General features: G+C 39.8%; 1 protein-coding gene across 1 annotated transcript; it reads right to left on the reverse strand.

Moving 5' to 3' along the window:
• Positions 1-886: 886 nt before the first annotated feature.
• Positions 887-25,605, reverse strand: KDSR (3-ketodihydrosphingosine reductase). The gene is made up of 10 exons (XM_063400852.1): positions 25,311-25,605; positions 18,342-18,431; positions 17,198-17,254; positions 12,273-12,338; positions 12,029-12,124; positions 10,880-11,071; positions 9,071-9,154; positions 6,653-6,736; positions 4,734-4,835; positions 887-4,367 (listed from the first exon to the last, which is right to left on the reverse strand). Exons 1-10 carry the CDS (start codon positions 25,416-25,418, stop codon positions 4,248-4,250), a joined length of 999 nt encoding a protein of 332 aa, XP_063256922.1. The 5' UTR covers positions 25,419-25,605; the 3' UTR covers positions 887-4,247.
• Between the last annotated feature and the right edge of the window lie 1,160 nt (positions 25,606-26,765).

Consider the following 26,765-nt stretch of genomic DNA (forward strand, 5'->3'; position numbering starts at 1 on the left):
AATGGAACTACAAGATAATCTTATTACACTTACAAGGCTAAATTATGACAAAGATTGAGAAGAAACCTATCAATCTCCTCAAAGATTGAGGAGAAATCTGTGTTTGGCCTGCTACTTGTACTGAAGTGGAAAAATCAGGAGCTCCAGTTGCAAAATGGCTTTCTCCCATTTCAAAACTTAGAATGTTGGGGAATTAAAAGATTAACATCAGCAACACATTTTAGACAGCATATGCTTTCCTCAATCCGTCTCTGATTTTGTCTCTCTGATAATTTTATACAAATGTCTTTTTAAAAGAGTGAGCATTTGAGATTTTGAACTTACTTTGAGAATAAGTATCTTGGCACTATTTTTCACTCACTATTATGCAGGGGGCAAGCTACACACTCAAGCCCTTCCTATCTCAGAGCTCCAACATAATACATTGATTTTCCAGACAGCTGCGTGCTCAGTGCTGGTACAGAAAGACATCTGCCCTAACTGTTACTTCTATTGTTTCCCACTAGGAAGAATGAGCATCGCCTGGCTCCTCAGGATTCTCGAGCATTTCCAGAGAGCACAAGCCCTGGTTACATACTGGCAGTACCTCCAGCAACAAAGGCAGGTTTTGTCAATTTAATCTCACTTTCATTAGAGTTTGAGGATGCTGGGTCTGCTGACAGTACTCAGTTGAATTTTTTACATCCTTTTTTACCTCTGCCCTAAGCTGCTAAAATAGATGGACATGTTGCCCCCTCTGCTGTCCTAAAAATTAAGAGACTCCTGCTGAGCTAATCTGAAGTTTTAAAAAAAAGAAAAACTCTAACCAAAACCCCCCACCACACCAAAGCCTTGCAAATGAATTTATTCATCGCTCTTTATCCTCTCAAAGAAGTTAAAAGTTACAGGCTTTGTTGATTCTCCATTTATTTTGAGAAATATAAAATATGAAAACTAGTTTACAGTTCTGGCACAAAAAATGATGACGCAATAAGCACAAAGTTTCTTTTTACAAATAATGCTATATATCTTTACCATTTAAAAGTGCCTAGAGTTTTTCACAGCAAATAAACTTTATTCACCTATATATTTTTTCCTTATTAAAATATTAGATCTATTTAAATTGCACGTGAACACCTTGGTGAAGTAAACTAGAAGTAAAATTATAATAAATCTGTATATAAAGCAAACAGTCATTAGAAACTACATGGAATGGAAAAGACTGTCAAAGCCTAAATTGAATCTTAAAGGCTGACCAAGAAAACAAGAGACAAGACTCCAACTGATATGGCACAAGCGATTAAATTACTGCCAATTAGACAATAACTAGAAAGTAAAGCCTATTTGAAGATCTTCATGGATCTAATACAGTGCTAAAACATTTTGATGCAGAGGTTTTGTAACATTTAAACTGCCAAGAGTTTTTCAACTGCTAAACATTTTTCCACAAGATTACAAGGCATCTCCTTCACTTTATATTGGACCTTAAAATGAGTACATTGGTAGATAAGAGAATGTGCATAAGAAAACAAAATTTACATCAAAGGTTGCTGTAGTTGACAATTTACCTTGTTTTGACAGTAAAACAGTTGAGAAGTTTATCAGCTAAAATTAACATCATTAACTTGCAACAGCAGAAACTAGAACAATGAAAAAGATTATTCTTGCTTTAAAAAACATACCTTGTTCCAATCTCCACAATTGCTGAGGTGTTCAACCTACAGTTTCACTGTCAACACAACCACTTACACTATGCAAAATCAGGTCTGCAAAACTGAAGTGTCTGTAGATGAGGGCCATAACTTTCACCTGGTAGTCTTACTTATCCAGACACTTGCACTGAATTCTATCAGTCATTACTGGGAGGTGAGCGGTGATCCAAGATGTCCAATCTGAAAGCTTTAAAGGCCCAGCTGCCGTAGCATTGTGTGTGCTCTGACCTTCTGGGTCATGTTTCTTAAATGCAAACCCTTTAACATTCCAAGCTGAAGATCCAAAAATTCAAGTATCCAAAAGCTTACTGGTTTTAAGTCCTGACCTTCAAGCTTGTGGTGGGATCAAGTAAGCTTTGCTTTCAAACTACAACACAACCAATTTATCCGTTTTAGTATCTTTTCCAGGTGGTCAAAAGAGTATTGATTTGCATCAAAACAAGAATAACGTAGATCACAGGGTCTGAAGAAGTGTTCCAAGGCCAGGTTGGATGGGGCTTTGAGCAACCTGGTCTAGTGGAAGGTGTCCCTGTCCATGGCAGGGGGGTTGGAACAAGATGATCTCTAAGGTCTCTTCCAACCCAGACCACTCCATGATTCTATGAATAGCATTGTTATGTTGCTTTAAGAAACACAGCAATGTTGACAATGGATGTATGATAAATGGTCCTTTATGTCGTTCACATTAAGCAGCACAGGAAACACAAATGCACACTAGATTTCTTTGCACTGAAGCCAAGCTCTTTAAAAATGCAGGAATACACTATATTCTCAAAATTAGTATTATATCATAGGCATGCACAACTTCACGTATCTAAACAAAATCAGGAGGCAGGAGCTAAAACATAGGCTTTGTGAAGAATTCAACAGTGCCTCAAGATTTGCAATCTAATGAATTTTCACCATTTAAAATGAGAGCACCAATGTGATCCTCTCTAAAAAATATGTTTATAACCAGGTGTTAATCTATGTGAAGAAAATTTGAAAAATTATCAACCTAATTCAGAGAGGGAAAAAATATCCTCAATAAATTACATTCTAAGGTTTTCCAGTTAATCACCTATTATTTTTTATCTCAGTTTAATCGAATACCTCTTCTTAAATAGATATAATCTCCTAACAAAAGCAATCAATTTTGCCTATTTTGAATGTTAAATATTACTTTCAAAGAAATAAAAGTGCCCAGTTTTACAAACAATTTTATATTCAAAGTATTGCATGAAAATGGAAATATGACATTGAAAACACAGCAGTGCTAACAAATACAAAATATGCAGCTTTTGAAAAAAAAGCAGCTCACAAGGCACTTACTATAGTGGTCCATTAAATAAACTGTATACATAGTGCACCCTTAAAACATCATCGTTATGCATCAAGCTTTTTCAGTGTTAAATGAGATTTATTAGAAACAACCATTGGGTTCTGTGTATTCTGAAGCAGTTATTGAGCAGCCTTGTTTCATACAATGTAAATGAAACAAATTAGAAGTGGGTCATATAAGGAGAGTATTTTATGTAATTTCTCATGTGAAAGCTTTTCCGTGCAGTGATAAAATGCAGTGTGGAAGGCCATTCTGACACACATCTCTCCCCCCTCCTGACCCCTCTGCCCTAAAAAGCTACATTCCTGCTACTGGAAGAGCCCGGCATTTTAATTACAATTGATTCTATCATCAACTACTGGTTTGGCTCATCATTTGCAGCTTTGAAATTAATGTGCAGAACAGTGGCATTAAGCCACTTTCCTTTCCAGAGCAAAAACTGGCAGATTAGGTATCTGTAAAAATTGTACGTTGTTTCAATGGCTTAAAATGCTGAGTCATAACTGACACACTTGATATTGGCTTGATTTTTTTTTTTGTTCACAACATACTTCAAAGGCCAGAAGAGCTACAGACCCAATGGCATCTAGCATTTCTCTGTGGGAATGGGTTCTTCATCTCCCTTTAGAAAGTATGCATATATTAAACCATACTTTTTAATTACCCCCACACTGAGAAAGCTTGGATCATACAAACATATCTGTGATCTTCAGGTTTCCATAGTCGTATGTTGGACAGAATAAGGAAAGCTGTCATTGACAGAAGGATCTGTAGATTGGCCAAAGGAAAAGTTAACATTCTAAATCAAGAGCAGTCCCAAAATGTTAGCAAAATGTACCAACTTGTTCAGGGGACTTCAATCTACTTCAGCCTGGTCTGTCATGGTACTTACTTCATCCATAAGCACCAAAGTGAGAAAACTTAAGTATTTGTCCAGAATTACCGCACATAGTCCATTCCCAAATTCTACTCTGCAGATCACTTACAAGCTCTCCAAATTCTTTCCAACTCAAATCATCAAAAAAAAAGGTATCTGATCCTCATTCACACTTTTGCATAGTTTGGCATTTTCTGGATTTGTACTTTTGTTTTTTCTTTCATAGCTTTTGAGGGGACTCCTCTGTCACACATGCAAGTACTTCCAGCCTAAATCCTTCAGGAGCAAAACTGAGTCCCACTTAGGCAGCAAGCTGTCCAGGACCGCTTGACATTCTTCTTTCCACTCAAAGTAAAGATTACTCAGTTTTATCTGCACTTTCAGATTTTTCCCTTTGCATCATGCAGCGACGAACTATGCTGTCAAAACTTCCTAGGTAAAATAGGCCAATGATGCGAAAAATGCCCATGCAAACAACCTGGAAACAGAGAGAAACAGCTTTCAATTCATTTTGGATCCTGGATTGCACCGTATTATTGAGTCATAATTTTTTTTTAAAAAAAGAGAAGTTCTAGACAGGAATGTTATATAATCTTCAGAAAACCAACTTACCAAACCAAGCTAACTATGTAACAGTTCAGGACTGAGCAGCAGGGAACACTCTTAGCTCACTCACCAACTTGCTGCTTCAGCTTGAAAATACTGCTGCAGATTCCTAAACTCAAGTGCCACAGTATTAACAGCCATTTGATGAAAAGATAATCCGCGTTTGCATAATGTTCTACATTCTGAAATTATTTTAAACTATCAGAAATTATGACAACAGGTACTTCCCAAATCCTACCTGCTGAAGACCTTCAGTAATAGAAGTGACGGGTGACATTCCACTTGTCAATATTGACAGCATGTAACCATCTGATCCAACTGAGCTGTTGAAGTTCCCTTGCTGGATGGAAGGATTAAGAAAACAAAAAGTAATTTACTCAGTTGTGGCAAATCATGATGTGTCTTATTTTAGCAGCTACTCTTGATGGACACAGATAACTGATATCACCAGCAACAAATATTTTAATGTAAAAAAATATTGCCACAATTAAGAAACAAATTACTCAAAAATATTTTGGGCTATACAGCAACATTCCAAAAGGCATTCACTTAAAAAAGGAAAAGGAAGCTCACTTCTCTTTAGAGAGAGCATGCTAAATTACTGCAGACTTTTACAAGATATAAAGGCTGTGCATTTCTTCTTGAGGCATGCTTACTTCTATAGAAAACACATGACAGTCTTCACAGCTATAAGCATATTTCAGAAACAGAATGATACCCTAACTCCAACAGATCACCAACCACTACTGTAATTGTATGACAAATACAGCTTGCCTTTTGTTAAAATTAGCTTGCTTGTCACATGAGATTTGGCAAGGGGGTGTATTTCAAATGCTAGGTAGCAGTTCTCCTTCACCTACATCAAGGATTTTTAACTGCAAGACACAGCTTGCTAAGCAATTCAGAGGGGAGAAATGGTGGGGAAAGACACCAGGAAGAAACCCCAAACAACCAAACAACTTTAATTGCTTAACAGTAAAATTGCAGTTCTATACCTCTTACTCCCAGGCTTTTCTTATTTGTTTCCATTTGACTTTATGCTAGAAAACAGACTTTCTGCAACATTGTGGGAGTAAATCTATGGGATGTGGAAGTGAAAGGAAAAGGTGGAGTTCCTGAATCAGGGTTAGGGGTGAATCTATTGCAAAGTAGTAGAGGTAATCAGAGCTGATTTTTTCCCAACACACACCTAAGAGTACACAAACACCACCTCATTTCTATTTCAGTCTCTCTGCTGACAGCCAGAGTGCATAAAGACCATGTCTCAACTATGATCCAAAGTGTAGAAAGTATGGTATAGGTATACCAGATGCTTAAGATGAGAGAGCAGATTAATTTTCCTTAATCACCAGGAGGAGAATACTGTGTTAGAGGTAGTATTTGCTTTTAAAACAAAATCAGACATAATTTTGTGTTTATGTGCTGTATTTGTGGAAACACTGTAAAAACTTCACAACTGAACACCTGCTGTAGATGTAAACCATGCTAACATCAAGAGTATTCAGAACTGCAAAGCAATTGCAGATTTTAAGATGCAATGGGTGTGGCTTTATGATAATGAAATTTCATGTTTGTTTCTATTATGAGGTGCTTTATTAAGCATGGAGGCATTCCCTAGCACAAACATTGAAAAAAAATCCTCAGAAAGGCAATACACTAAGAATAGCATTTTATGTATTTTAATCACTCATAAATCCCATACTTCAGATATTGCAAGCCAAAAAAGGTCAGCTGCCTTCATTTACTGTAAAATTATTTTTATATGTACTCATCTTCGAGAAAAATAAGAGAGTACAACAAGCTTTTGAGGTTAGACAAATGGTATTTGATACATAAAAAGTCAATAGAGTTTCATGCTTTCAAGCCAGCCATAATCCATCTTTGAGACATTGCATCATACTGATGCATCATTTTATTCTGTCTGTGTAGAATTTCAGATACCTTTGACTTCCGAGAGACTGCATAAAATCATTTGTGGGCACAGTGGCAAAAGAAGAATAAAGAAAACAGCTCTTGTTCAAACTAACCTGAGAGAACTGTTCTGTGGTAATTGGTTTTGCACTTAGCTTAGCCATTATCTTACAGTCTCAAGCAAGCATGACACGTGATCCTAGTCTCTTCAAAACAGAACATGCACAAAACCTACAATTTACTTACTATAGCATCTTTCACTATAACTCTGGCGACTTGTTCTGCTTGGCAAACAGATGAGGTTTCAGAAATCAGCTTGGTCTCTAAGGGCTTTAAAAGAAAAACACCAATTTAGGTTTGACTAACAACACACAGGAGAAAAATACATGAATGTCAAATTTTGGTCTTTTGTCACGGATGACATCACTGCTAGCAAGTGTCACCTAAAACACCCATTTAAACAAAGGTATAAGCATGTTCATAAATAACAGTCCAATTTTACAACGGGAAATGACAACTTTTCCTTGAGTAGTACTTTTTTTGTATATAGTTTATTACCACTATGAAAGTGAGGGGTTTTTTTTCCCCAAGTATTTTATTTTCTGTAGAAGCTATCAAAACGCTTTAACTATTTTTCCTGAATACTTAAGACTTGTTCATTTACGTTTTTTTGCCAAAAACGAAGTATAAGGTAGGCCTGAAATATTTCAGGATCCTATAAAACAGCTTGCTTTTTTTTTCCAAGCCTACTCTAATACTGGGACTAGTTTAATTCTGGGATTATTATTTTTAAAAAAAGCACCTCTAAAGAAAAGTCGAGCAACTACAGGTTTTTCATCATCAATTCAAAGTACTACATTCATTAAATTTCACAGAAAGGGGCCTACTTTGCAATACTTGTAGAATTAAGAGTTCTGATTTCATTAACCAAGCTCACTGAATTTTATTTTTTTAGTATGTGTATTTTAATGGTGGCCAGGGGCACATCAGTGTCTTTGCCAGCAGAAATCACATACAAAAGCCTTTTACATGCATTCCTACAGTGATATGGCTCATGTCATCAGATCTCCATTTCACAGCCCCTTATTTACTTTTGAGCTGACTGGCCAGCATCAAACAAATCTGAATGAGATATAGGGTTATCAACAGTAATTTAAATACTCTAAATCTGGGGAAAAAATAGCAGCTGTTCAGGAGCAACAGCTAAAGTTCATGACATGTTGTGAATAAGGCTGGCAGAAATCAGCCAATAAATGCTTGATCTGGCTACTCAGCTGGCCAAGGCACGGCTGTCACTTGGGAGGCAGCTACCCCAAAAAAAAACAAAACAAAAAACTTTCTGATTAAACACATGAAAGCTGTAACCTAGCTCCTGACGTTTTCTTTTACTGTATTCAGTGATTACAGAGAAAAATGAGATGTAAGATATGTTCCAAGTAGTATTAAATAATAGTATTAATTCAGCAGTATTAAATAAATGCAACAATATATGAGTATCTGAAATGTCAGAGCAATGCAATGTTGCAGAGATTTAAGGTATACTATCATGCAAGGAGCAGGGTCATCCAAAGAGGTCATGTAGGCTGAAACAAAGGATAATTCTCTCCTAAAAGACAAGATTTTGTTGACAAATGAGATAAAGCTCTCTGAATCTCTTTCAAAGAGAAATCTTAGATGAACAGTACATTCTGCTGGTGCCTGCTGGTTCCCTGAAATAGGCTATTATGAAGGAAAAAATCCTAGAGAATATGCAAGCTATACAAGTATCTGCAGATGTCTAATTCTGCCACTTTATGCGGATGTGTGGGAGTATACATTTAATACAGAATATCTGTATCAAGAAATGATGAACTAAGAATTGTGTTATACAATCTCTACTGATTCCTATTCAAAGGGTGAAAGACAAAATGGAATTCAAATTCAATTTCCCATTATATGTGATGAAAGATGTTGAAAAGATGACAGCCTCAGATACCAGATTCTAGTTCACAGTATGCAAATAAAACATAAAGAGGGGTTTTTTTCTGGGTACCTAATGCCATAGTCTGAACAGAGGGCCTGAATGTCATTTTTAGAATTGTACTTCACATGTATGGACATGGCAAATGACAGGAGGTGACTAAAAGTCAAAACATTCACTTTTAAGGTAATCCAAATGAAAAAGGCCTCCTGCTGCTGACACATCCTTCTCAAAAGCAATACTGTCATTTCCACTGTGAACACAGTGAGAGAGTTTCTTTTCTACTGTAACACTACAAAACAGCCATTACTGAGCTGGGTCATTACATGCATGCACACAACATGATTTGGTTGCAGCCTCCACTGAAGGAACTGAGGTTTACTTCAATCCATCACATCAGCCAAACGTTATCAAAGATGCAAAATAGGAGTATTATTTTTGGTTAATTAGGCTTTAGTATCCAAACAAGTAGTGATTTTACAGTTTACCATCCCACATCAATATTCTGACTGCACACAGGAATACTCCGCAATTTTACAGATCTTAAAGGCAAAAGCTTCAGAACAAGAAACTACACAAAACTATCCCACAAACTATAACTCTGAGTAGTTAAAAACTGGTAAAATCCAAGTTTTTAAGGAGTACTTCTTAAAATCTTAACATGCTTTAAAAATACTGATTTCGAAAACTGAAGGACAATTTACCTTTGTTTTACTTTCTTCTGCAAAGCCAGGAGTATCAGTGTCTGGAGGATAAGCCACTGTTACGTAGACATTGTAAGGTTTTACCTGTGTTTTACAAAACATTAAATGTTATCTTAAAACTGACAGCCTTTACATATCCCTCATATTTCACCAATTTCTCTTGTAATTAAGAAGTTCAGCAAGCATGGACTCAAATTGCTTCTAAGGTTAAGTACTCAGCAATTTCAAGACTTGCAGCTTTGGCCACCGAGAAACAAAACAGCAAGGATTTTAAAAAGGTGAATGTGGTGCTTTTTCTAATAAAAGTCCCTAAAAACTTTGCAAATTATTTGATGAATCTCAGTGGTTTTCAAGACATCTAGGAAGAATATTAAAGTAGTCTAAGTCTATATTTTTATCAATTTCAATTTCTAAAAGAAGACAAAAGCACTGTCAAATAACAGTACCCAATAGTACCATTTATAAACACAAGGCCAAAAAGGCTTTCACTGAGGAAAAAAACCAATAAAAATGTAAAATTCAAATTTGTTATCTTTAAGAGGTATACTCAAGTCTCAAGGCTTTTCAACTCATGGTATAAACTTGCAAGAGGTCCAAGTCTAAGGAGACAAAAATAATTGGAAAATGTGAGGGGAAATGGAAGGTCTTACATCAAGGATTGTATTTAGTTATGTATTTGTATGTACGTGTCACAGAATTACATCACTTAGTGCAATCCTATTCAAACTGCTACAAAGCAAATCTGTGCTCCAATACAAACAAAAAAAAGCTTTTAATGAAAATATTCAGAGGGCTACAACAAAGCAAAATGTTGTAAAACACTGAGCATTTTTATTTATATTCTGAAACATTCTGTATTGAAAACACTTCCTGAAATACCATGCCACACGCCCATAAACACCCTATTTTTAGTGTTGAATAATTCAGTCTTCACAAAAGTATCTGTCACCAGCCTGAAGAAAGACCATGCACTCACACTGTTCTATTTGGCAGACCAGAAATTATTAAAGGCAGTTTCACCCTACATTTTTATCCCAACCAAGGCATATGACAGGGACTATGCAAGGGTCTGGAACCAAGCAAAAGCATTTTATATTTAAAACTTAATTACTCAAATATACATTCTTGACAGGAGAGTGACGAAAGGGATTTTCAAATCAGTTTTATCTGTCTTACTACAATGTATTTACCCACCTTGTTCCATTGAATAATGAAAATAGTGTTTGTTTGGTTTTGGTCTTAAATATAAGCTTAGATCACTGCAGGATAAAAACCTCATCTATATCAAAATATAGAAGGGTGAGTCACTGCAAACCTATTTTTTTTTTTTTTTGTGGACAATCCTCAAATTCTAGCTTAGGAGTTTTTACAGTTTCATATGGTTCACATACCACTTACCACAGACTCTCAAACAAACTGGCAGTCATTGGCCTGTCTCAGATGCATTCATGCATACCTTCAATATCATTTTGTGCTTAGAACCTTGAAGGCTTTTAATCAAAAAGCTTCAAAATCTAGCCCTTTTAATTAAAATGAAAAATTAGAAAAATGTCTGCTAATCTCATAGTTTTAAGAACAGATTCAATCTATTCCCTCTTATGCAACTGAAATCAGGTTAGTTTTTGCAACCCATGCAGAGCAATAGGACTGTACTGCTGCCACATGAAGGCAAATAACACACAAATATTAGCAATACTGCACAACATAAAACCCCCCAAACTATTTAAATGAAAAAGTCCTATGGTGACAGTTAAAACAAAATATAATTTTGTTTATAATCAAAATTACTTAAAATTATTGCACACATACCTCCATTTGCAGGGCTTCAGCCAAGCCTCGAAGAGCAAACTTTGTTGGAGAATAAGCTGTGTATCCAAAGAGGCCCAGCTGCCCAGCCTGAGAGGACACAAACACAATCCTTCCCATTCGGCGCTCCTTCATGGTGGCGATCACTGCTCGGCTCGGGTAAACACTGCCCAGGTAATTGACTGCCATTAATCTCTGCACAAACAATATTAATATTTGAGTATTGGAGCCACAGATCCAGAATTCTTCAGCTGTTTGGTCTCATTTATCCAAAAAAAACCACCCTACTTCAGTCTGCTTTAACAATCGAGTTCACCAGATCTGTTCTGGCAAAAGAAACAACTGTTTTCTATTCTACAGCTTCATAAACTGTTTTATAGCCAAAATATCACTCCAAGCCAAAAGAAATCCTGTGAGTCTTAATAGCATCCAAGATACTGATAATACTGTGAACCATATGGCCTTGGAGGAAAAAAGAAAAATATTTCAGGGAAAACCTAACCTGAACAGCCTCCAGGAAGCAATCCATTTATGCATGATGCATGAAAACATACTGAAAGTTTAAAGAGCTTTCTAAAACAGGAAACAGGAAAAATGTTATGTATTTACACGTTCCAGAGATTTTATTCTTTGCCAGGATAAAGGGAAGTCTTTAATTTCATTCTCTACAAGACCTAAAACACAACTGATAGCCTATACAAGCAATAAAATGGATGATTCAAATTTATTATAGAATTATGCCCATTTAGTATTTTCAGATGATTCAGCATTATCTGTAGATGAATGGAGGCCTGAGGGCTGCAGGCAAAAAGTAACCAAAATACAGGTGTTTTGAGGTTTCTTTTTTGTCTTTTCATTGGAGCAGCAGCTCCTCAATCGGACACAATTTGTGCATCTCAGAACTGAACACTGATAATAGCCACATTTTTCTTAATTAGGTTAAATATTTTTGAAAAATCTTCAACAGAAAAAAAAGAAACTATGTGAAAATGTTAGGGGAGAAGTTAGAGGCAACCTTTGCAAACCTGAAGAGATTCTCAGAGCTAACACAAGTCAAGTTTCAAGTCTGCAGACACAGGAAAGCAATCTAATTGTTAGAATGGTTAAAAAAGAAATTATCTTATGATGAAATAAAATAGTATGTTCACTCACCTCAAAAGAATTCACTTCAATATCCTCAAATTTTCCTGTAACTGATGTTCCTGCACAGTTTACAAGCATGTCAACTGGCCCCAACTTCTCCTGAGCCTGGAAGAGGGGACAGAGGTCAAGATATTCTTTATGAGGAAAAAACCTTACTCTATCACCATACCAAACAAAAAACTATTTCCAACAGAAATACAACACACAGAGATAAGTTTCGTACGATATGTAGGTGAATTAGATATTTTCTCACCTGCTTTAGAACATTCTCCACCTGTTCGTAGTCTTTAGACACATCAACAGAAATACAAAGTACAACCTAGAAAAGAAAAGTAAAAGCACATTTTCACAACACATGAAGCCCAGTAATTGTGGACTTAGAGCCTTTTGAAATTAAACAAGCCCAATGTCATATCTTTCCAACAGAAAAAAGTCTTTTTGACAAGACATTCTGCATTTCTTCCACACTGGAGAAAGCAATTTCTGCTACCTCCAAGCTCCTCTCCCTCACACACCAGTCCTAGTATAATAAAGAGAACATAAAGAACAATTAAGCACTTCATGATCTTCAAAGCAGTGACTCATGTGCAGAGTAGAATTTCGAATTTACTGTACTAAGACACACTATCGATGGAGTTATTTACATGAAGTTTAGTAAAAGCTATTTTAACTCAGACAATCAAAATTCCCCAGTGACATATTTAACTTTCATCAGCTAAACATAAGTCAAACCATTTGTATGGCTTATGCTCATCTTTAAAGAAAAAATATTTTTTCCCCCTCACAGCACGGCATGGTTGCAGTGTTACCCTGAAATGGTAGCATCAGCACTGCAAAAAAATCTGTTCCAAAATTTAGAAAGCAAGTGTTAAAAACCTGCTAATTTTAGCACTTGCAATGCACAGTACCTCCTTATTTCATGATTTTTTTTTCAAGAATAGTAGTAAACCTAGTTGCATAATATTTAATTGGGACATCTCATGACAAAATGAAAATAAAAATTCTAGGAGAGACTGACTCATTGCACAGTGTCATAAACATCTCAAATTGTGAAGGCACGTGTACATATTGACTCCTTGTCTGAAAACCAGACATTAAGGGGTTTAGCTTGAAAGATACAGAAAAATTAAAATCACCAGGGAAGAAAGAAGCAGAAGGGACGGGTGGGCAGGCAGGATGAAGGAAAATAGTGACAGTGCTATGGTTTTCTTGCAGCTAAAAGCTAGGCCCTGTTTTCCTTTAAAGTTACTGACTACTTTCAGCAAGATGGTCTCAGAATCTAGGTTTTCAAGCTCCTTCAAACCAACTTCTGGCCAAAGAAAGCACTGCTTCTTTTGTGTTACCACGTCCAAGCTGTGAGACTGCTGCAAACACCAGGTACTGACAAATATGCTAGTCTCTGTGCTAAGCCATCATCCGAGCTCTGGGGCAATTCCTCATCCTGGACAAAAAAGCCATCTCCTATTGCAATAACAGGAGGGATTCCTGTGTTCTTGTTCCAACTTCTTTCCTTTCTGTTACTTTGGTCAATTAATTTAAAAGTCAGAGATGAAATAAAACAAAGTCATCAGTAGTTTGTAACAAGTATGTTCATAACCACTTATCATGGCGCACGTGGGCAAACACACACACAAAAAAGGCTCACCACAGTGTAACTAACTGCTTTGGCAGGCAGCGATTCGTCAGCCCTGCCCCTGGTCAGACCGTGACACTTCTTAGCTGCATAAACAGAATCTGCCTGCCTTTCCTGTACAGCAGGTTGGCTATTCCTGCCTCCCAGCACTGTGTGGAGTTGGACAGCAGAGTAAACTTGTGGCACGAGTTATTGGCAGGAATCCCCTCAAGGCATTTATTACATTTTGGAAATGTTTATCTTTTTTGTAAGTTTAAGAACAAAACAGCAGTTGAATGCAAACAACATTGAATTATCGTTCGGCTATTTTGCCAAAATCAGCGAGGAGATGAACTAAATCTATAAATGAAGTTCTCTTTAAAAATTGGAACAATTTGTTCATTTAATAGATTGCACAGATTAGTTACACTGTGAACAACACACTCGGGAACAACCACAGCTTTTACTGACTACTATCACCTTTTACAATTCACCTCTTTGCTTCTATTATCATACATTCTTTCTGCTACCACATACTAATTACCTTTACTCCAAAGTATGGACCATAGATCCACATCTAGGACACAGAATATGCTACCAGAAGTAGTCTTATGCCCAGCCCTGCTCATCACATTTTGTTCTAAATATTGCATGGTGTTGGATCATTAATAAAGCTTTCCCCAATAAAAGATCAACTGAATCCCCAGTAAAGGAACTGAGAATATTCTAGATTAGAAAAAGTATTTAAAAAATACTGGAAAGAAACCTCTAATGGTAAGGATTTTGCTCCAGTGCACACCTACATCCATAGCAACTACATCCTGCACCATCAGCATGGAATCACATGCAAAGGTGAAACATTAAAGATACATATAGGGTAAACTCAGTTTGCAGTGCAACTTGGTTTCAAGTAGGTATCCAAGAGCTGAACAATGACAGTGCACACCCAAGGAAAAAATAATCTTTCCTGAGGATCTCTGCCTCTTAGCTCGACATGGGACCATTCAGTCTTCAACGACACAGACAATGAGATCTGCAGGAAGTGTGCAGATGACACCAAGCTTGGGGGTGCAACCGACACACGTGAAGGACAGGATGTCATCCAGAGGAACCTGGACAAGCTTGAGAAGTGGGCCCTGGGGAATCTCATGAAGTTCAACAAGACCAGGTACAAGGTACTGCCCCTGGATTGGGACAATCCCACCACTGATGCTGGCTGGGGGATGAACAGATCAGAGCAGCCCTGACAAGAAGGATTTGGAGGTGCTGGTGGATGAGGGGCTGGACATGACCCGTCCATGAATTCTCACAGCCCAGAGAGCCAAACGTGTCCTGGGCTGCATCCAGAGCAGCAGGGCCAGCAGGGTGAGGGAGGGGATTCTGCCCCTCTACTCTGCTGAGAACCACCTGGAACACTGCATCCAGCTCTGGGGTCCAAGCACAGGAAGGATATGGAACTGTTGGAGCAAGTCCAGAGGAGGCCACAGAAATGATCAGAGGGCTGGAGCACCCCTCCTATGAAGATAGGCTGAGAGAGGGGTTGTGCACCATGGAAAAAGCTTCAGGCAAACCTTACAGCTGCCTTTCAGTACCTAAAGGGTACTACAAGAAAGCTGAAGAGGGGCATGTAATGACAGGACAAGGGGAAATGGCTTTAAACTGAAAGTAGTAAGTTTCGATTAGATATTAGGTAGAATTTCTTTACTGGGAGGTACTGGCACAGGCTGCCCAGAGCATGCTTCATCCCTGGAAGTGTTCAAGACCAGGTTGGATGGGGTTCTGAGCAGTTTGCTCTAATGGAAAGTGTCCCTGCCAAGAGCAGGGGAATTGGAACTAGACAATGTTTAGGGTGCCTTCCAGCCCAAACCATTCCATGATTCTGTGATCAACGGTCTGTGTATGTTATCTACACCAGACATCACCTTTCTCTATAGCCTTTCAGTAATCTTTTTGTACAGCTTCTCTGTTCATCTACTCTCAGTTTACAGCTTTTGATCTGTTGTTCCAGTGCCAGCTCTGCCCCAGACTCCCTCCTTTCTCCAGTTCTGCTCTTTCCATTCAGATCAGTCGGGCTGCCCTGAGACCACGTCCACAACCCAACAGCAGCTACGGAGGAGCCAAGCCTGCCCATCACCTCCGCTGCCAATTGCTTAACCTGGCTGCAAGCCTGAAACTGCTTCTGCAAAAAAAGTCCTAGTCTTTTGGAGATGTTCACTGAAACTCCTAGGTACATGCACTGAATAATAGTCTTTTTAAAAGTCTGCATCTATCAAGCTAGGACAGATTTTAAGAAGAACATCTTGACACAATGTTTGACAAGGGATTAAGTGTAATCCCAAGATTACAAGTGTAATCCCAAGTGTAATCTAGTAATTTCCAATTGGGAAATTGCTAGAGCAGCTAAAAGAAAATGGTTATCAGGTTATATTTTTTAATGAGCAAAATACAGCTTCTCCTCACCTCAAACGGCTTAGATTTTCAAATAAAGTTGATCTGAGTAAGGCAGCACGCACAGAAAAAAAACCAGCTTAAGCCATTTGACAAAAGTATAAGGAAGCAAAGACAGAATCCTACCTTATAAATGGAGGAATTAAATTTTTTTTTATAAGTTACTATACTAACATTTTTGCCTGCAAATATCCTTTTCATTGCTTCTTTTCAACAGAATATCTAATTTATCAAATGGAATCTCTAAAGTTCTTGAGAACTTTAAAGTACGTTCTCAAGTGTAAGCCAATTATCAAATCAGCTGGGATTGAGGGCCCCCCAAAATTATAGACAAATAAATTGCTTGTATTAGTGACCATGAAAGGAACTTGGTTACTAAGTTACTTTCATGATCAACAAAGTTCTGAAACACAAGAAGTCAAAGATGTTAATAGTTTTGGTACTATTTCCCCTCTCCTCTTCATTATTAGTAATAAGAAAAAATTATTTTAATATTTCACCTCAAGGATGCATGTTTTGAACCAGCAAGCTTAGGTATTCTAAGCTAGTACTTCTGCAAACTCTAAACCATTGCCTTCATGCACGAGTGCATTATCTATTCAGCAAAGCAGCTTCTATGTTTATAAGTCTCAGAACCTGACAAATTTAACTTGTGTGACTGGTATAGTACTTAGTCAGGAAAAGGAACAAAAGTATGACATAGTGAAATAAACCTGGGAACCAGCAACTAAACCTTTTTCCCAAAACAGATGCTGTATTTATGAATTGCAAAAAAACATGGCATTTGAGGGGAAAAAAAATGGTTCTTCCACTTCATTTGAAAGAATAAAATGCTTATCAAGTGACAGTAAATTGCAGTTACCCAAAAAAGCATTCTACACCTACAGATGAAGACATCTTTTTCTAAGAAAAGCAGGCTAATGCACTAGCTAGGCAACATCAAATATAGCAAGAGCTCAGAACACCTCATGTAAACAGACTGGCATTCCTGAATGCAAATACCGAGTCCTCACTCAGTTTCATCAAACAGCTTTGTTTTAAAGACAAGACCAGCGAACTGTGTTGTAGTCACTGTCTTAAACAAAACATACAACAGCCCCTCTTGGCAGTGAGCTTACCTGCTTGTCATTAACAGAGTACTTTTCTATTTCCTTCTTCGTCTGCAACAGCTTGTTCTGCAATGGACACAAAGACAATGAAACGTAGTTCTGAGAGCAGTATTAGTCCTCAGTGCTTCAATATGGCTTAAAAACATCCTCTTCAGTCCCCCAAAGTTATCCTCAACCAGTTACAGCACATTACTGTTATTTTGAAGACTTACAAAAATATGAGAACATGAAATTTATCAAGAACTCACTTCTCTGTTTTTCACTTTTTGTTCTAAACCCAGTAACGACTTCTATAGATTTAATGCTTTTGTTTCATGCTACAGAGAGCACCCAAGACTCTAGGTATTGATTCTTCTCCTTTATTTTGGCTTTATTTTATATTTATGTGATATTACACAAACCTTCCAGCAGAATAATCACTGAAATCATCAAACTGTAAAAATCTGGTAAATTCAAATCCTTTCAAGAAAAACTCTGTTAATTATGGCTACATTGAAGGTTACGTAAAGTTCTCAAGTGCAAGTAAATTATCAAATCAGCTGGGATTGAGGGCCTTCAAAAAATTAAGTGCTTTTGTTTCCCAAATAATTAGTTTTTTTCAACAAATAAAACAACAGCTTATTCTGAAAACAGAGTAATTCCAACTAAATTCTGAGTAACTCTTCCTTAAAAAAACCAACAAAAAACAACACAACAAAGTGATGCTTTTTCTTCCAAAGCTGTCCTGATGAAGAGTTTTCCACTAGTAAAAAACATATGATCTAATGTTGATTAGATACCAGTATAGTTTGTGAATTTTAGAGATGATTAAACTCCCACGTCATTCACTGTAGGGAAATTCTACAGTTTTAACCAATATAGGAGTTTTTCTGATTTTGTGCTCTGGCACAGATCTAGACAATGATATAACAAATACTAATAACAAAAGCAACAGCACTAGCAGTGTTAAGGCAAGCTAATCACAAATTCCATGTTGGGCTATGCTTCTTAAAAAGGCAGCCACCTCTGCTATTCAAATGCATTAATTTGGAATGCTTAGGGTCCCCTTAAAACATACACTGAGGAAGTATGAATAATCATCAATTCCAAAATTATTCCCCATGTATACAGATTTTGTGAACAGTTTAGCCAGTAAAATTACACATACACTTACCTCATCCCTTGCAATCAGTGTTATGAAAGCACCTTGCTTATAGCATTCAATAGCAATACATTTTCCAATTCCACTGGAGCCTCCAGTTACCTAAAAGTTATTTGAAAATATCAGTGTTAGTCCACTATTCTCATCCCTTCTCACATATGTATGAGTCAAATCACATGAAAATTCTAAAAACATACTGAGGTTAAAATACCACCCAATGAGATACAAATACAGGAGATGCATTGAAGTTAGCTTACTTATGGAGCATGAATGAAACATAAGATCTGAATAGATCAATGAGCCTTTGTTTCTACCCTAAGACCAGTTTTACCTCAGTAGTAATTTTTGGTCACCACCAAAATTTGGTCACCACCTCGACCACTCCCACGTGGGCGCGCTCACATGTTCCGCAGGCTATTTCTAAAAGTGTGTTAAAAGTTTGAAATCACTATTAATGCCATGACTGCCATCACACACTGCTCCTTCATACCTGGCCACAGCAGAAATTACTTGTAAAATCATCTATTGAAGATTGTTATCTGAAGATGTCATCATGTGAACATAAAGAGAAAACACCTTCTCTCTTATCAAAGGAAAAAATCCCATTAATTCAACAACTGGCCCTTCGTAGTGTATTTTTCAGTCCCCCAGTCAGAACCTTGAACTGCCTCCATTCCATCCTGCTATTTCAGTTTAGTGGGGATGCCAGCACCTAAATTTCCATAAACTTTTCTTCTTCCTCCAACGTGTAACAGCTGGATAGTCTTACACAACAACAGGAAGTTAATATTTTGTTAATATTAGACAAATACAGGTTGATGACTACAGTCCTGCATCATATGCTGCAGGAATGTACCCTGAGAAATCATACTAACAAACAGGTGAAGGTCACCTTACCACCTCTCTCACTACCCTCAGTTACCCTCCCTAACTGGCAGTTCCCAGTATGAACTGCCTGTGGAACAAGATGTAAATGACAATCCTGACCCCTCTTTTTGACTAAAATAAAAATGTCTGCCTGACATCTTTAGGTGACTTGGATCAGTCTCAGTCTACATGTGCCTTCAGTTCTAGGACACTGGTATCTTCCTGATAAACCCAAGTTATTTGAATTTTCCTTAAACAGAATATTAAAAGTCATATTGAGAAAATATTAGAACAAAATCCCCAGAAGCAGTTCTTTTAAAGAAAAACACATTGATGAAATGAGTTCAGAAGAATTGAAGAAGATGAAATTCAGATTTCTTCAGAAATCATCACCTTTTTACTCTTTATTAAAACCTTTCCAAAGACTCCGTGAAAGGTTACCTCCTCCATTTTAAGAAAATGGAGGCATTGAGCTAATAAAGGTAACAGCAAAGATCCCAATCCCTAACTACACATCCTATCAAAAGCCTTGTGTTGTGTCCTCATTAGGCAATGTCTTGGTTTTGTTTTCAGAGGTGCATTATCCTCAAAATTCTTTCCACTCCCGGAGGCAGTAAAGTCAGAAGAGTCAGAACTACATTCCCATGAGTCACTAAACTCTTCTTTCATTTGAGTATTTTACCACTACCCTTCAAAAACAGCTTAGTGCAAATAAAATAATCCCAGCAAAGATTTGCAACACAATCCACAGTTTCTGACTGGCTCATCTTAATCCACAAATGGGCCAAGAATGGGTGTAGCACCCACAAAGACTAATTTCGGCTCTTTAGGCTTCCTCTGTTATTAGAGAGAACTGCTTCGGATTAACTTCTAACTGACTCTGCAAGGTCAGCTCACACTACCCAAACCTTGGAGGATAACTCCAGGATGTGTGTCCTGTTCTAGAACACAAAACCCTGTCTGTAGTACTATGAACCAACGAGGACAGCTTTCCGAGTAAATAAATCCATAAGAGTGCAGGTGTCAATTGTTGATTTGGGACTTCAGCAGAACCGCAGAAGTAATTTAACGCTTCATGACGGAAAGAAGTAATAAATACCCTGAAATTCTTAAAATAGATTGCAATATTTCAATAATATCTGAAAAGATTAAAATAGTTTGAAACATTCAGGCAGACCTCAGATCCACAGTATATGAGAGATACTTCTACAGGTCAGCAGCAGGTACACCAGCACTAATCAATGGGCATGGAAGACTGCTCCAATTCCAGTTTTTGGTGAGACAGCTGATGACTACCAGCACAAACTGGTGACTATCAGGAATGGGTCAATACAGCAGTGCTTGAGGAAATGTCTGCACGTGAAGGTACTGGCACCAAGCCTCCAGCCTGTCAAACAATGCTAATGCTCATTTCAGAAAGACAATGTCTGAAGTCATGCAAGGAACAGAAAAGGAAGTTTGTATTTACAGTCCCGCCCAAGAACACTGGATAGAGCTCATGTCAGATTGATTGATGATAAAGCACAATATCAATTAGCTGGCTTTAGCATTTAGGTGGGAGGCTGCTAAAAGCACGTGGGAGGTTGTTACTAATACATCTTTCAGGAGCATTCGCCATGAGTGCTAATGTAATTAAAAAAAAAAAAAATCGCAAACACCAGTGAAAAGTTTGCTTTGTGCTATAATGAAGTTAACCTAAGCATATCTATGAGGTCTGTTAGGTATGCTCCTAACACATGCTCAGAACTAACAGAAGAGCACACACCTACTCTGTTAAAGACATTATTACAATTACTTCCCATTGTGGCCAATGGTTCTACACTGCTATTGCATTTCAATAATTCCAGACATTTGAATTGCCACCGATCTCATTTTTAAATTTTACCATAACTCAGCCTCAGAGGAGTTACAAAAAACCCAAAAATCTGGCCACTGCAACTCAAATCACAGATTAGTATTTTGACAAGAAGGCATAATTAAAACCCAGCATTAATTCAGATGTTCAGAATGCAGTACTACCAGCCCTTGTGCAGTGTCACTGAGCTGTTTCTATGCTTCAAAAGAACAGGTACCAAACTAGGTATGCCAAGAAGTGCCTGGCTCCAACTTCTTGAGCTATGATCCTTGATAACAGAGTTCAATTTTTAAGAATCATAGGATTTATTTCCCCCTTATAAGTGGAAATGGTGGGGTGAGGTAGAGAATTGATCTAATAGAGCTTCAAATTTGAGATACTGGAATTTCACTTCAATTGATGAGACAATCCAAATCCAAATTAACGGAACTGTCATTAGAAATGATCAAAACCAAGACGTGATATGGCATCTCCAACAGAACTTAGTAATTTCACTTGGAACTGGATGCAAGCTGGCTTCATGCTTTTAGACAGTGCTCTGATAGACAGTTCTGCTGAAACAGAACGTCTTTAATCTGTTCTAAGTGGTTAGCACGCCTGACTAGACTCAAAATGACCTCTTGTTGAACCCCTGGGATATGTCCAAACCACAGATCTTATCACTCCCAACACAGGGGTGACGATGCTGAGACACTAAGATGGGCCTTCCTGAAAGCCAGCCACAGTTACCAGGCCGGGTTCTGCACACAAGTGGGGACATTACTGGGCCAGAGATGGCCCATGTGCAGGAGGGCTCCTAGGATGATCCTGAACTGTGTCCACATGAAAAATGACCCTTGCCAAACTGAATGGGAGACAGCCCCAAACAGATAACACCTTCCCATTTCCTGCCATTGCTAATCTGAACTCTGATAAACTGCATTCTAACACTGAGACTTCGGGGGGTTGGGCTTTTCTCAGAAATTCATCTTGCTTTTACAAAGATTAAGGCTGAAACAACGGGAGAGGATTTGCATTAATATTTCAGCAAGGAGTTTTTAAACATCACTCAAGAACTTTTGTAGAGAAACTTAAGAGATAGCATGTATAGAGCAGGTGCAACATCCCTGCCAAAGGGCAATTAAATGTGGTCTGAGTGAGCTCAATGCAAATGCAGCAGTGGTGACTGCCTTAGCCTATTTTCATATTCCAGTTCGGTGTTACAGCCAGTTACCAAAATACTAGCTTATTCTCACAGAATCCATGACGTACTAGTTTGCAGCCTGAGACCAAAGGAGAGAGATAAAGCCAGTGGCAAAATAAGAAATGTATAAAACTGCCTTCTGAATCTCAAAGCATAAAGTTCAGCACATGAAGGAGAATCTCTACAGCACAAAAATAACTTTTACACCCTTTCTTTGAGAGTATTTTCCTAGTCATGCAAGAAGTAAAAAAGTATTAAGCATTTAAGAAGCATTTTGTTTAAAATAAGCTAAACCTAATGCCTGAGGCAATTCAGGAGCAGAGAAAGCCCTTACCATTTAATGGTGCTAGCTGACATAAAGAAAATACATAGCAGATAAGGACGGGGGGAGGGGGTGAGGAACCCACAGGATTAGATGATGAGTAATTTGGAGTTCTCTAGACTCTCACTCTGAATACCACTCGTTTTCTAAGAAAAAAAGACTCTTATATTCTATGATTTCTCCAGAAACAATCTCACCTAACACAGCAAGGGCTTCCATCATGCAAATGACTGTGGGAGTGGACAAAGAAAAAAAAACAACCAAGTTTTCTGCTTCAAATTCCTATCCCAAATGGCAGCCAGAGTAAGTTATTTAACCATAACTCAGACATCTAACCATAACTGCTAGAAGAGAAATAATTTTTCTGAAGGATTAAAAGTGAAAAGAATGCTGACTTCAGTTGAAAATTCAATAACTGGTATGTAACAGCCTCTGAAATTGCCCAATGACCTTCCTTCAGAAATGTAACAGATAGTTTCATTATCCTTTCATCAGACCCCTAGAAAGAAATGTTTCTAGGTAAGACTGACCTTTTCTGCTTCAGTAAAGCAAATTATTCAGGTATATTTTGAAAAATTATAGTGCACAATGACAATCACTTGCCCTCTTGAAAGGGCTTGACCAGCTATTTACACAATTTGCAGGTCATTATTCTTTTATTTATTTCAATAGGGAGTTTGAGGCCTGATACTTAAACAGATTTTGATCTTCTTCTGTGAGAAGACTTCAAAGAAGCCCTTACATAATGTTACAGTCCTCAAATATTTTCATGAAGTCTCTCAGTCTTTTCAGTAGCAGAGAACGTTCACTCCCAGGATATGATTAAAGAATTCACTTTGCACACACAACATGGAAAGTCTTCTTGAATAGTATTTCTGATTTACATTATCATCATCCAATACTTTTCCCTTATGTATGATATTAGCAAATCTGAAATCCACAAGTACAAGAGTCCAGCATTATTAAGAGCATCTACTCATCTAAGAACTAGTGACCTCCAAACCAACTGTTCCATATTTCATTAGTTTGCATAAACACTTTAGGAGCACAACTGAAGTCAAAATAAAACATGCAGTTCTACAAGTGGTGACATCAATAAAATTGTTTGCCTGTAGATTTTTAGTTGTATCATCGAGTTGGATATATCTTACAGCCTTTTTCTTCATCAATATATTCATATAGTTCGTTTTCTTGTTGAACTCCTAGTTTTACAGGACTCGCAGGAATACTGTTTTTCAGACTTCCACTGTACCAAATTGAGCTTAAAATGCTAATTAGCAGTAATGGTCACAGGGAGGCTTCTCCAACAAGAACAGTCTCATCATTTTCAATGTGAACTTGTTTAAACGAACACTTCTCATTAAAACAGCCAGCACAGTAGCTTTTAAAGAGTTTAATCACTATACAGAATGAACAAAACTCTGTGTAATCACTGCATAAATAAATAAATAAATTCAACCAAAATCCATTTAACTTTTTATGCTTGCTATTCTATTTCTTCATAAAAGTCACAAAAAGCCCGTAAGACTCCTTCATCTTTGCCTCAATAATCATTACTCCTTCAGGGAAAGAGCCATAACCCAAGAACCTTAATGCAACCTTGAACACACCTCGCACAGAATATGATGCTGCAAAGCCAGTTACAGCACCCAAGTTAACACCTACTGCATAAAGCAACTTGGGAGCACTGTTGCAACTTGGAAACACCTTAAACAAACAGCTAACTACAGCTTCTCTGCACAAAACATACCAAGAAGATTTGGAGGTAAACTACGAAAGCTGATTCTAGGACCCTGAATCTTTTGAACTGCTTACCTCATTTGCTGTCATGTGCCCAAATTCACTGTTTTGTGATCCCTCTGAAAGTACCTGGGTAGTATTCCCCTTTCTTCTGTTCTCCTCTTCCCAAGCCACATACTCATATAACTTCCAGTGATGTACTACTCATGGACTCTTCTCTTTCAACACTGTACTCTTCCAAAAACTTCGTTCTACCATCTTGTCAAAATATTTCTCAAAGACATCCATATCTATGTGCTTAAAGATGAAAGGGCGCCCTAGTGCCATCTGACCACTTCCTTTGTATTGGGTTTTCCATTTCCTCATACCTGACTTGGTTTTTTAGACCAAGGAGATCACAGATCTGGCCTTTGGTTCATGCCCGTGTACACACACCACTTCACTGCCCTGGGAGACGCTAAAAGGAATGAACACTCGAGGTAACCGGTGGCTTGGAGAGTACAAAAGGAATGTGTCAAAAAGCCAGCGCTGAGACTGGAAGATGGTGACTCAGACCATCGCCTTGAGCCAACCGGGACACACAGCGGCTGTCAGACCCATCGGGACAGGTCATTTCCTTATCACCGGGACTTGTGGCTCCCGATGTTTTGGTCGCTCAGGGTGCCACCGCCAGCTTTCCACGATTCCTCTCGGACCCGCGGGCACCCCAAGGCTGGCGCTGCTCAGCCGCCAGCCCCGCTCCGGGTGTCCCCGAACCTCCCTTCCCCGCTCCTGCAGCGGGATTCCCGCATACCCCCGGCTACCAGCGGGGCACTGCCCGCTGCCTGCGCCCCCACCTCCAGAAAGCGGCTTCCTTCCCTCCTCCCTTCGCTTTCCCGGTGCAGGGCGGGCGGCCCGGGAGCCACCCGGCGCCGAGGCCGAGCGGCAGCGCCCGCCCGCTGCCTCCTCCCGCGGCGCAGCGGGACGGATCCCGGGCGCCCGCCCCGCGCCCTTCCCGAGCGGCGCCGCACTCACCACGACGTGCGCGCCGGGCAGCTTCAGCGACTTGGGGCTGATAAGCGGCGACACCATGTAGAGGAGGAGGACGAAGGCCACGATGAAGGCGGCGGCCAGGAGCAGCATGGCTTGGGCTGCGCCGGCGGAGGAGGGGCGGCGGGCGGCGGGCCGAGTCCCTGGGGCAGGCGCTGCGGCGCGGGGGTGGCGGGGCCGCCCGTCCGCTGCCCGTGCCGCGGCGGGACCGGCGGGGACGGCGCTGCCGCGGCGGGAGCGAGCGCGGCGCGAGGAGGCGGCCGCGGGGGGAGGGGCGGGCCCGGCCGCCGCTCCGCCGCCCCATTGGCTGCCGGGGCGGGGCGCGCGCGCGCGCCGCCATTGGCCGGCGGGCGGGGGGCGGGCGCGCGCGGGTTGGCGGCGCGGCGGGGCCGGGCGCGCGGATTGGGGCCCGCGGCGCCGCCGGGGTCAGGGACGGAGGCAAAGGGCGGCGGGAAGCGGCAGGAGCGGCCGGCGCCCCCTACGGGACAGCGGCGGTGCTGAGCCGCCGCCCCTCCCGGTCCCCGCCCGCGGTCGCCTCTTCGGAGGCACCGAGGGGCGGCCCCGGTCAGGAGAGCGCGGCCTTGGCGGCGGCAGGGCAGCGTGAGGGCGGGCCCGGGCCGTGGGCTCGCCGCTGCCGCCCGCCCCGGGGTGGGCGGTGCGTGCCGGCTCGCCGCGGAGCCGCGGGCTCGGGGTTCGCCCGGAATGCCCCGTCCGTGGAGGGAAAGGGGAAAACCCCCCTGACGTTGGTTAATCGTAACATCATAGAATGGCTTGTGTTCCAGGGGGCCTTAAAGATCACCCCATACGCCCTCCTGCCGTGGGCAGGAACCCTTTCCACTGGACCGGGTTGCTCAAAGCCCCGTCAGGCCTGAACAGCGCCAGTCACGGGTCATCCACAGCTGCTCTGGGCAAACTGCTCCAGTGCCTCATCACCCTCACAGTAACGCGGTTCTTCCGTACATTAAACCTAAATTTCCCCTCTTTCAGTTTGTACCCTTTGTCCTATCTCTACAGTTCTTGACAAAGAATCTCCCATCTCTGTCTTCCCTGTGGGTTCCCTTCAGGTACTGAGGCCTTTACACAAACGTCTCCTAGCGAGTATGCAGCACCTGTTTGTACACCAACTTGTTAATACATTGCCTGAGGTTACCAATTGACATGACGAAAATCGTGGAGATGTGTCAGGACGCTCCTGCAATGTGCACTCGGAACGGGATGAGAGCAGAGAGCTCTCCCATGTGTGGGAAATATCATACATCACTGAGGTAGAAAACACAAACTCTTTATGCAGGGTACTTAAAAGACTTTATCATGGCATATTTTAAAGCTTGTTTTACATCGTCACTCCAGTACAAACAGATGCAGGTTTTGTGGGACTTGGTTTGCACAGTGGTTGAGCTCCACTGGGTTCTGCTGGCTGTAGTTGAAGTTCATGCAGCT

Source organism: Prinia subflava, chromosome 1, assembly GCF_021018805.1.
Source record: "Prinia subflava isolate CZ2003 ecotype Zambia chromosome 1, Cam_Psub_1.2, whole genome shotgun sequence".
Lineage (NCBI taxonomy): Eukaryota > Metazoa > Chordata > Aves > Passeriformes > Cisticolidae > Prinia > Prinia subflava.